This window comes from Trichomycterus rosablanca, chromosome 9, assembly GCF_030014385.1.
Source record: "Trichomycterus rosablanca isolate fTriRos1 chromosome 9, fTriRos1.hap1, whole genome shotgun sequence".
Classification (NCBI taxonomy): Eukaryota; Metazoa; Chordata; class Actinopteri; order Siluriformes; family Trichomycteridae; genus Trichomycterus; species Trichomycterus rosablanca.
The window spans coordinates 36,803,370-36,816,057 of record NC_085996.1 but is presented as its reverse complement, the minus strand read 5'-3'; the positions used below and the strand labels follow the sequence as shown (position 1 = coordinate 36,816,057).

The 12,688-nt window shown below is 40.8% G+C and overlaps 1 protein-coding gene across 1 annotated transcript; it reads left to right on the top strand.

The window, feature by feature from the left end:
- Positions 1-2,611: 2,611 nt before the first annotated feature.
- On the top strand, positions 2,612-11,270 carry LOC134320762 (ankyrin repeat and SOCS box protein 2-like). The gene is made up of 9 exons (XM_063002362.1): positions 2,612-2,859; positions 3,142-3,228; positions 4,571-4,746; positions 6,315-6,470; positions 6,556-6,801; positions 7,608-7,779; positions 7,876-8,428; positions 8,546-8,699; positions 10,282-11,270. Exons 1-9 carry the CDS (start codon positions 2,777-2,779, stop codon positions 10,434-10,436), a joined length of 1,782 nt encoding a protein of 593 aa, XP_062858432.1. The 5' UTR covers positions 2,612-2,776; the 3' UTR covers positions 10,437-11,270.
- Positions 11,271-12,688: the final 1,418 nt, after the last annotated feature.

Genomic DNA, 12,688 nt, shown 5'->3' with positions numbered 1-12,688 from the left:
CCACATGGTAACGTTTGCTAAACGTGGTGATTTGTTGCTTAATATTACTTACTTTTAATATTTTTTACATTATTTTATTAACAGTTAGCTGCTAGTTAGTAGCAGCTAATCTGTCGGACTTAACTTAATACCTTTCTGTATGTTTTTTTGCGAGAATTTTGCATTTAATAAACATACATTGTAGGAAAACCTATAATGCATTGTTTTCTAATTTCAACTGAAAAAAATCAACTGAACTTTAAAAATATGACTAACGGCATGCCCACCCATTATGTTTTACTGCCCCCCCAAGCAAAGCAGTCCAGAACCGGGGCTGTGTGGTATACATTTTTTTTCCTCTTTAGGACATATAACTATGTGATCCAAGCATTTAGTCACAAAAAAGAACAGTTAGTGTAAATGAACCCACAAGTGTATGAAAAACTGTAGAATTATGTTGTGTGTAACTTACCTTTTAAATAAACATCTAAAAATTCTAATATCAATTTAACTCCTATGCAGAAATGTACAAATGTATGTGTTTTTAAAATGAATAAACTGAATAAAAGTTAGTGCATTGGTCTAATAAACCTTTTTAATGCCTAACCAAATTGCAAGATGTCTAGTCCTACATACCATACATGTCTATTTTCAAATTACACCTTAAAAAAACAAAAGTTTGTGCCACTGTTTACTTTTTTAACTGGGTGACTACACCACAGTACTCCATCGCTGTAAGGATGGCAGCTCAGTTATTTATAGCCTTCTTTAATAGTATCTAGTCCGTCACTGGCGTCAGATGGCATGTTATGTCAACATAATACCAAAGCTAATGCAGCAGGAAACCAGTAAACAGACTTTATGCCCAGGTGTAAAAGTCTTGCATACAGAGTCTCCTCACATAACACTTAGTTACTGCACTGTAATAAAACCCTAACAACTAAAAGCAGTACCTATAATTTACACATTCAAATACACTGCATATTTTACACCTGGTCTAAATTTCTAGTTCATATTGAACTTCATTAAACCTTCTACACTTTAGTACATATCTGTATATTTATCTTTAAGCATGTTTAGAACTAAGTGGCAGTCATTTAACCATCCAAGCACTTTGCAGATTTGAAGACGGGTTTCTCTTTCCCCTCTGTCTGTGAGAGTTGAGAAAACTGACTGCTCATCATTTTCTATGTCACTGAAACCCTCAGACAAATATTCCTTAAACTGGTATGTAGGTCAGTGGTACTGAGGAGTGGTGAGGAGTAAACCAGTTTAACTAACACACAGAGGACACACAGATTAAATCAGAGGTACATGTCTCATTTTCCTACAGATGATAGCTTGTAACTGATGTGGCATCTGAAAAGGTAGACGTTTCTTTATGCATGCTCATCAAAAAACGTGCATGCATAGTTTGAAGTGCATGCATATATTGCCAATTCTTTTAAAATACTTTTTCTAGCAAGATTATTTGGTTAATTAGAATACTGAATGCACACTCAGTTTTTTATTTCTTTACCAGTAATACTTGTTTATTTTGCCACTAAGGATAAATTATCAAATTTTCTAACTTTAAATAGAGAACAAGGTTGTGTTTAAGCTGACTAGCTAACTGCTGCCTAGCTGAGGAAAATATGTAAGATTTTAATATAGTTTATTTTGCATTTAGTTGCCCCTTTCTGGGGATCCATATACAGTTAGAGTATATACTGTACAATGGATGTAAAGTATGCACCGATCAGCCATAACATTAAAACCACCTCCTTGTTTCTACTCTCACTGTCCATTTTATCAGCTCCTCTTACCATATAGAAGCACTTTGTAGTTCTACAATTACTGACTGTAGTCCATCAGTTTCTCTACATACTTTTTTTTAACCTGCTTTCACCCTGTTCTTCAATGGTCAGGACCCCCACAGGACCACCACAGAGCAGGTATTATTTAGGCGGTGGATCATTCTCAGCACTGCAGTGACACTGACATGGTGGTGGTGTGTTAGTGTGTGTTGTGCTGGTATGAGTGGACCAGTCACATCAGCGCTGATGGAGTTTTTAAACACCTCACTGTCAGTGCTGGACTGAGAATAGTCCACCAACCAAAAACATCCAGCCAACAGCGCCCCGTCCTGTGACCACTGATGAAGGTCTAGAAGATGATTAACTCAAACAGCAGCAACAGATGAGCGATCGTCTCTGACTTTACATCTACAAGGTGGACCAACTAGGTAGGAGTGTCTAATAGAGTGGACAGTGAGTGGACATGGTATTTAAAAACTCCAGCAGCACTGCTGTGTCTGATCCACTCATACCAGCACAACACACACTAACACACCACCACCATGTCAGTGTCACTGCTGTGCTGAGAATGATCCACCGCCTAAATAATACCTGCTCTGTGGTGGTCCTGTGGGGGTCCTGACCATTGAAGAACAGGGTGAAAGCAGGTTAAAAAAAAGTATGTAGAGAAACTGATGGACTACAGTCAGTAATTGTAGAACTACAAAGTGCTTCTATATGGTAAGTGGAGCTGATAAAATAAACAGTGAGTGCAGAAACAAGGAGGTGGAGTTAATGTTATGGCTAATTGGTGTAGTATATATCACAAAGCGATGACAGTGCAGTGATGTGACATATATAGTGACTTTAGAAATAGACCATTTGATCTTAATTAATTAATGAGTATAACAGATTAATAGATTTCTGATGATCAAACCACACTTAAGCTATAATATCATAAGCATTGATGATTATATGTATGGAAGCTTCCCAGAGCAACAACAGATCAACAGCAGCTGGCAATGGATGGAAGTTTAGAGGATGCAGAATTCCCAGAATCCCAGCTTTGGGGCCTCAATTTCTCCCATACTGCCTCTTCTAATGGGTAAGAGCTACAGGTACAGTAGCAGGCATGTGTGGCACACGATTCTCTCAATGGAATTTACACTTCATTCATGTAAGCATGCTTATCGTGCTAAACATACAACATTACAGAACTAAGCACATGCCAAGAACATGCCAACCAACATTACCAACATAACATGATTAACTTTCAATAAGTTCAACTGACCAGTGATTAGCAATTCAAGATTAATGAAAGAAAAATTGTGTGTGTTTATGTGACATATTATGCATTTCTTAGTCTAAATTTTGTCAATCTTAACAGGTACACAAGCAACAACAGCAACAGGGAGCAGAGTATCACATGGCAAACCCTCAATGGTCTCCATCTTGTCTCACTCGTACCTGCAGAGTAAGTGTCTGTTTAATCAGATTAACTGTGCTCACCTGTGCCCTTCTTTTACTATGAATATTTTACTATATATTAAATCTGTTATGCAGTTTTAATGATATCACAATGATACATTATTTATAGATATATATTTTACTATATATTAAATCTGTTATGCAGTTTTAATGATATCACAATGATACATTATTTATCTGTTTAACAGGTTGCATTTCTTTATAATTAGTGTCTTTTTGCATCTTGGTGAAAACTGGCCAAACAGCAGCACACCAACTAAATACAAGATGTGATTGAACCTTTAGCTAATCTAGCTGGGTGGCTTGGTGGGTAGCACTGTTGCCTCACAGCAAGAAGGTCCTGGGTTTGATTTCCAGGTGTAGAATTTCGGGCCTTTCTGTGTGAAGTTTGCATGTTTTCCCCGTGTCTGCATGGGTTTCCTCACACAGTCCAAAGACTCCTATTTGACTGCCTGTATATTTACCCATCATTCCCTTCTATCCTTGTTGATGAATCCTTGCACCCTCCTCCACCCCATTGTCTTCACAGCTCTTTAAGTCCATCCCAACATTCTCAGAGCTCACCACCCTTTCTTTACAGTCATTATTACTCTCCAGTCTCTAGAGTCTCTAGGTGTGGCCTGCACTCAAGAGTAAAAAAAAGTTTATACTAATATCTGGTACAGTTAGTTGTGTTAATGGCTGACTGAAGTCATCAGCACTAATTACTTTACCTTTTTATTCTGCATGGACAATTGAAGTTCTCCATACATAATGTTTTATAGATTCTTATTATCCACTTACTCATCAGTGCTGTGGCGGTGGGTAGAGCTGATATGTCATACGTGTTGTCTTTACCCCCCCAGTATCAGTAAGTTAATCCAATATAAAGCATATTCATGTAGTAATTTGCTCTGTTTGGTCTCATATCTTTAATTCTGGTTTACACAGTAAATTTCATTTTATTGTTTTTGTGTTTGTGAGTGGATCTAAAGCAAGAATTTAAACATATACACATGAACCGGGTCTGTTTCTGCTGTTTTATCTGGTTGGCAAGATGATGTATCAGTTTAGAATGTCTGATAAATGAAAATATAGTCACAAACACTCATGATGATTAAGTTGTGCTTGTAAAAAGTGCAACAAAAAAACCATCTGCCCCTCCTTGTTAAATTCAAACATTCTCCACTTCATGTTGCTTGTCTTTTGTGTGGGCCATGTCCTATTTATCCTGCTTAAATGGGCACTGAGTGGTCATTTCGGGGAATCTAATTTTAAGAAACCATTCCCAAGACACTTGAATATAAGTGGTAAACACTGTGTGCTTGGAGTGTGAATCTAATTTGCAGGGATGAGGATCCATTGCTTACAGTGACATGGGCTGGAGATGTGAAGGAAGTGAGGAGCATCATAACGGCTGAAGAACATCAGAGAAACCTTATATTACCTAACAAGGACAGGTGGACTCCACTGCATGAGGCAGCATATTACGGTCGTACAGAGTGCTTGAAGATATTGCTTGAAGGTGAGCAATTAATTATTCATTAAATCATTCATAGTCATTCATGTTTTACCACCTCTTGATCTGATTCAGGGTCGTGGTGGGTACAACTCACTGGACGAAAGGTAGAAAACGCCCTGGAACGGTCACACACACATTCACATACACACACACTCATACCTAGGGGCAATTTTGTATATCCAGATAACCTGTCTTTGTACTGTGGGAGGAAACCGGAGCACCCGAAGGAAACCCATGCAGACCCTGGGAATCAAACCCAGGACCTTCTTGCTGTGAAGTGACAGTTCTACCCACCGAGCCACACAGTGGTATTTCAGAGAGGTGTGGTGTTAACAATAGATGAGTGGGTCACCTTTTGCAGGTTCTCGCTCCTGGTGTTTACCCCTAGGTGTTTGAATGTATAGAACTCAACACTGGGCTGCCAGGAATACAATAGTGACTCCATAAATTTTAGATGTGTTTACAATGGCACCAGTAATTGTGTGTTTAACACTCTACTCAATTTACTTCACTAATTTCTACAATACATGATACCAAAGCATTCCTGAACTGAAGGATTTAACTCCAGTATAGTTCATACACTGATCAGCCATAAAATTAAAACAACCTCCTTGTGTCTACATTTACTGTCCATTTTATCAGCTCCACTTACCATATAAAAGCACTTTGTAGTTCTACAATTACTGACTGTAGTTCATCTGTTTCTCTACATACTTTTTTTAGCCTGCTTTTACTCTGTTCTTCAATGGTCAGGACCCCCACAGGACCCCCACAGAGCAGGTATTATTTGGGTGGTGGATCATTCTCAGCACTGCAGTGACACTGACATGGTGGTGGTGTGTTAGTGTGTGTTGTTTTGGTATGAGTGGATATGACACAGCAATGCTGCTGGAGTTTTTAAACACCTCACTGTCACTGCTGGACTGACAATCGTCCACCAACCAAAAATATCCAGCCAACAGCGCCCCGTGGGCAGCGTCCTGTGACCACTGATAAAGGTCTGACCAACTCAAACAGCAGCAATAGATGAGCGATCGTCTCTGACTTTACATCTACAAGGTGGACCAACCAGGTAGGAGTGTCTAATAGAGTGGACAGTGAGTGGACATGGTATTTTAAAAAATCCAGCAGCGCTGCTGTGTCTGATCCACTCATACCAGCACAATACACACTAACACACCACCACCATGTCAGTGTCACTGCAGTGCTGAGAATGATCCACCACCCAAATAATACCTGCTCTGTGGTGGTCCTGTGGGGGTCCTGACCATTGAAGAACAGCATGAAAGGGGGCTAACAAAGCATGTGAAACAGATGGACTCCAGTCAGTAATTGTAGAACTACAAAGTGCTCCTATATGGTAAGTGGAGCTGATAAAATGGACAGTGAGTGTAGAAACAAGGAGGTGGTTTTAATGTTATGGCTGATCGGTGAATATAGTATATTAAAATGGGCATTGAATTAGTAAGTGAGTGTGTGATGCCCTGACCCTGTATATTCCTGCATTATGCCCAGTGTTTATGGGATAGTCTCTGGTTCTGAAGGTACCGTTTGTGTCTTTATGATTTCAGCTGTTCCAGACAAAGTTAACTGTCAAACCCGTAAAGGCCAGACCCCTCTGATTCTGGCTGTATCTAGGGGTCATTTAGGTTGTGTGGAAGAACTTCTAAAGAAAGGGGCAGATCCTTGTATTTCTACCATAACCAATGAGACTCCTCTATATGAAGGTACCTCTATTTCGCTAAATAATGTTTGACTTGTGATTGTACCTGTTTTAAACAACAAATGTGTTACACATGTTTCTATCCTTAGCTTGTGCAACATGTAATGCTCAGATAGTGCTGGTCCTGCTGAGAAATGGAGCAGATGCCAATCAGAAATGTTTTGATGGATGGACAGCACTTCATGAGACAGCATCTCGTGATAATAAGGACATTTGTGAGATTCTGGTTGGATACGGTGCCAATGTGAACATTTCTAACGTTTATGGAGTCACCCCCGTGTTCCTGACTGCCCAGTGTGGATGTTTTCATGCTCTTCAGTTTCTGGTGGAAAAAGGTTTGTTACTTTTTGATGTTTAGTTGCCAGTGTATTTGGTACTGTAACTATTTTTACTAGCATTTTAATAGGACCACAGAAATTTGATTATGACATGTAGGCACAAAAGTACTAACAAAAGTATTTAAACTCATAGAAATGACCACACTTTTTGTGTTAATTAACTAAACCTTTGAACTATTGACTTAAAAACTCGCTCACGTTCTTAATCGCTTATCCAATTAGGGTCGTGCCTGACTGCATGTTTTTGGACTGTGGGAGGAAACCCACGAAGACACGGGGAGAACATGCAAACTCCACCCAGAAAGGACCCGGACCGCCCCGCCTGTGGATCGAATCCAGAAAATAAGGGATGTCCTTTCTTTGTGGAGTTTGCATGGTCTCCCCGTGTCTGCATGGGTTTCCTCCGGGAGCTCTCACAGTCCAAAAACATGCAGTCAGGTTAATTGGAGACACTGAATTGCCCTTTAGGTGAATGGGTGTGTATGCGTGTATGTGTGTGTGTCTGCCCTGTGATGGACTGGCGCTCCGTCCAGGGTGTTACTATGTGCCTTGCGCCCATTGAAAAAGCTGGGATAGGCTCCAGCACCCCCCAGCGACCCTGATTGGATAAGCGGTTAAGAAAGTGAGTGAGTGAGTGAGTGTTACAAACTGCATTGTCCTGGTCAGGGTCATGGTGGGCCTGGTGCCACTTGAAAACTAGGCGCAAGGCAGAAACAGACGCTGAACAGAGCACCAGTTTAACTCACTCACACCTAGAGGCAACGTACAGCAACCAATTTCTGTATTTACATTTCTATTTACAGGTTCTGACATAAACAGCGAAGCTAAAGACGGAGCTACAGCTTTATATGAGGCCTGCAAACAAGATCATGAAGAAATTGTCGAGTTTCTTTTATCTTACAATGCTGATGCTAATAGGCCTGGCAAGGACGGACTTTTGCCTCTTCATTTTTCTGCGAAGTGTGGTAATTATAGGTAAATGATGCACATGATTCGCTACTAGAATTTGCCCTTCACTCAGTAAAATGTAGAAATTTTGATCACATCATTGTTTCATCCACATCTGTTCAGAACCATTTCCATCCTAATCCCAGTGACTAGCAGGACCAAAATACATCACAGCGGCATCAGCCCCCTTCATCTGGCGGCTGAGAACGATGAGGACGAAGCTCTGGAGCTTCTGATCCAGGCCGGTTTTAATGTGAACGCGCTCCTCGTTCCAGAACGTTCCCGCATGTACGAGGACCGGCGGATCTCAGCTCTGTACTTTGCAGTCGACAACGGCAACATCGATGCTGCAACCATGCTTCTTAAAGCAGGTGCTGATCCAAACTTGGACCCCTTCAACCCACTTATGCTGGCTGTTAGGCGAGGTCAGATAAAAATGGCCACCTTGCTCCTGGCGCACGGGGCCGACATCAATGCTTCCATCCCCACACACCTCACCAGCTTCCCAGCCTGTGTGATGCTGAGTGTAAGGAATCTCACCTTGCTGAAATGCCTGATGGACCACGGCTGTGATGCTGAAGCATGCTTTTATTGTATATACGGCTCCAAGAAGCACTCGACTGTGGTCACTGCTCTTTCTCATAGGTCTCAGATAGAGAGACGTTCCTGTTTACAGGTAATAAGGATCCTGGTGAGATAATTAACCCTTCAAAATAAAAATGTTAAAATTATAATTAAATGGTTTATAGATTTTGGAGAGCTTATTTGTGTCACATGTCTTTTATGTTAACAGTTTTGTGAGATGGTAACACATCCCTCGGTGTGTCATTGGGCAGGAGCCATCTTGAATCTGCTGCTGGATTATGTGGATCATGTGAAACTCTGTTCCAGACTCAGGGAACACTTGGAAAGCCATGATATCTGGCCCAATGTTAAAGAGAAATTAAGTATGTATGTTCAAATTTACCTCAGACATTAAATCGTAGAGAATGCTTTAAAATGCATGAAATATTTAGCCCAACAGTTTAAGCACAATTCAGCGAATTTAGACATCTGGCAACTTACATAATAACAGTCCATAATAAGATGCAAACAGGGCAAGGCTGAAAACCAATACTGAATGCCCACGACCTTCAAACTATCAAACGACACTGCAAAACTATATGTACTCAGAAAAAAAACTGTACTTTGTTACAAATGGAACGTAAGACTCTACTTTGCAAAGTGGAAGCCCTATATCAAAAATATCCATGAAGGTAGTTGAGTTGACGCAAAGTAGAAATGTGAGCTGTGGTCTGACGAGACTAAGTTCAAATGTTTTGGAAGCATTTTATGGACGTCATGTTCTCTGGCCAAAGTAAAAAAAAAAATCATCCCATTTATTGTCAACCCAAGTTTAAAACCCAGCATACACCGATCAGCCATAACATTAAAACCACCTTCTTGTTTCTACACTCACTGTCCATTTTATCAGCTCCACTTACCATATAGGAGCACTTTGTAGTTCTACAATTACTGACTGTAGTCCATCTGTTTCCCTGCATGCTTTATTAGCCTCCTTTCATGCTGTTCTTTAATGGTCAGGACCCCCACAGGACCACCACAGAGCAGGTATTATTTAGGTGGTGGATCATTCTCAGCACTGCAGTGACACTGACATGGTGGTGGTGTGTTAGTGTGTGTTGTGCTGGTATGAGTGGATCAGACACAGCAGCACTGTCACTGCTGGACTGAGAATAGTCCACCAACCAAAAACATCCAGCCAACAGCGCCCCGTGGGCAGCGTCCTGTGAGCACTGATGAAGGTCTAGAAGATGACTGACTCAAACAGCAGCAATAGATGAGCGATCGTCTCTGACTTTACATCCACAAGGTGGACCAACTAGGTAGGAGTGTCTAATAGGGTGGACAGTGAGTGGACACGATATTTAAAAACTCCAGCAGCGCTGCTGTGTCTGATCCACTCATACCAGCACAACACACACTAACACACCACCACCATGTCAGTGTCACTGCAGTGCTGAGAATGATCCACCACCTAAATAATACCTGCTCTGTGGTGGTCCTGACCATTGAAGAACAGAGTGAAAGGGGGCTAACAAAGCATGCAGAGAAACTGAAGGACTACAGTCAGTAATTGTAGAACTACAAAGTGCTTCTATATGGTAAGTGGAGCTGATAATATGGACAGTGAGTATAGAACCAAGGAGGTGGTTTCAGTGTCTATCAGAAACTCCATGCTTATTTTAGGAAGACAGTGACAAGCCACATTCTGTACCTGTTAGAACAGCATAGCTTTGTAGTACGAAAGCGCAGGTGTTAGACTGGCCTGCCTGTCATTATAAACATCTGGCACATTATAGTAAAAGTTGTTTTAATAGTTAATAGTTATTGTGAGAATGTGAAAATCTAGAGAAAGAAGCTGTTGCATTGTGATAGGAAATACCATAAACAAGAATTGCAAATGACTGAGACTGATAACTTGTGTACAACATGACATTAAATCACATTTTTGTTGTTTGTTTTTAGTGCTTCCACAGAGTCTGATGCAGCTCTGCAGATTAGAGATCCGCAAGCTTGTAGGAAAAAAAAGACTGAAGTGTATCAGCATGCTGGACCTTCCAGGAAGATTAATCAGATACCTGAATCACGATCAGCAGGATGATACTTTACGGACTATGTGATGTAAAACGTAATGTTATGTATGATATTGATGATATTGCATGAGCTGTATGTGCATGGTTTGAAAATGTAAAAATACATTATTAGTACACTCACACACTCACTCACTCATTTACTGTCTCAACCGCTTATCCAATTAGGGTCGCGGGGGTGCTGGAACCTATCCCAGCTTTTCAATGGGCGCAAGGCACACAGTAACACCAGCGCCAGTCCATCGCAGGGCAGACACACACACACACCCATTCACCTATAGGGCAATTTAGTGTCTCTAATTAACCTCACTGCATGTTTTTGGACTGTGGGAGGAAACCGGAGCTACCGGAGGAAACCCACGCAGACACAGGGAGAACATGAAAACTCCACACAGAAAGGACCCGGACCTCCCCGCCTGGGGATCAAACCCAGGACTTTCTTGCTGTGAAGCGACAGTGCTACCCACTTAGTCACCGTGCCGGCCATTATCAGTACACACAAGTTAAAATGTCTAAAAGCATTTGTGATGTCAGACAGCCAATGAGGTCCAATGGTGTTTAATCTATTTGAGGTTAGGGCTCGATGCAGGTCACTAGAGTTCCTATGTGCCAAACTATGTCTTTATGGACCTTCATTTGTGAACAGGAACACAGTCATTCTGAAACAGAGAAGGAGCCTATAATTTAAAATCTGAATTTCATTCATCGCATTGCAAGTAAGTTTTTTACATATAAGGAATTTGACTTGGTGTACTGGAGTCTGACAGCTAGTAATATTAAATAAATCTAACAGAATGTTCTGTAGGAGACAATTGTTGCACATGTTCACTGTATGTGCAATATGTGCAATGAGCAAATGTGTAGTGCAAGTACAAATAATTGCATTTATATAATGTGCCGTGTTATTTATTTATTAATTTATTAGGATTTTAACATCAAGTTTTACACACTTTGGTTACATTCATGACAGAACAGGTTGTTACTGGTTACACAAGATTCATCAGTTCAAGTTTTTAATGTCAAACACAGTCATGGACAATTTTGAATCTCCAATTCGTCTTGCACGTCTTTGGACTGTGGAAGAAAACCGGAACTCTCAGAGGAAACCCACACAGACACAGGGAGAACATGCAAACTCCTCAAAGAAAGGACCCAGACCGCCCCACCTGGGAATCGAACCCAGAACCTAATGTGCCATGTTAACGTGATACATCACCATGCAAATGTTTTGTGCAAGATGTGCAGATGTTTTCATCAATATGATGTGCACTGCCTATGAGTGGGATAGAGACTGTAAATGGGAGTCCTGGGCCTTGTTGTTAAGGCCTGTTGCAGTTGGGGAGAACTTAATATAACTTACCCATTAGGAAAGGAGTCAACATACTGTTTGCCATATAGTTTTTGTGGTCTGCACACAGGACGCAAAAGAAGCCAGTTAAAGCCGAGAAACCAAGGTGAATCAAATGAGTCGGATTACGAACCGAGTTAGCCAGTACATTTACATTTTACATTTTCAGCATTTAGCAGACGCCTTTATCCAAAGTGACTTACAGTAGTTACAGTATATAGTCTGAGCAATTGAGGGTTAAGGGCCTTGCTCAAGGGCCCAGCAGCAGCAGACCTTCTGGTTACTAGTCCAGTACCTTAACCACTAGGCTACGGCTTGCCTAGTGGTTCTACTGCCTAGCCAGTACTGTAGAACAAAACACTAAATGATGCTTAAAATGCTAAACCCAACAGAACATCTAGTCTGGTCATTAGAATGCCAAAACAATTCCAGACCTATGCTTTTAAGTCATAGCTGACACAAAGGAAAAGAATCTCTGAATCGTTTGGCGTAAGTCATTTGAAAAACAAGGAGTCATTTAATCTGAATCTCTGATCCGAATGGACACTCATGTGGGGCAAAGGGAAATATACAGTAGACAGTTCTCTCTAAATCTAGCTGTATTTTATAAATGAAATAGTACACAACACCAGCAATTGCAAATACACACATTAGGAAGGAGTCAACATTCTTTTTGCTATTTAATCTAAGTGAAACAAGCCAGATAGAGCCGAAAAACCAAGGTGAATCAAATGAGTCGGATTACGAACCGAGTTAGCCAGTAGAACAAAACTCTAAATAATGCTTAAAATGCTAAACCTATAGACAGTTCTCTCTAAATCTAGCTGAGCCTGCAGTTTACAAAATTTGTTTGTTTAATCGTTTTCTAATTCATTTAAATAATCCTCTAGGCCACTCAGTGAGGATGGGTTCTGGCCAGCCTGCAGTCCAGATC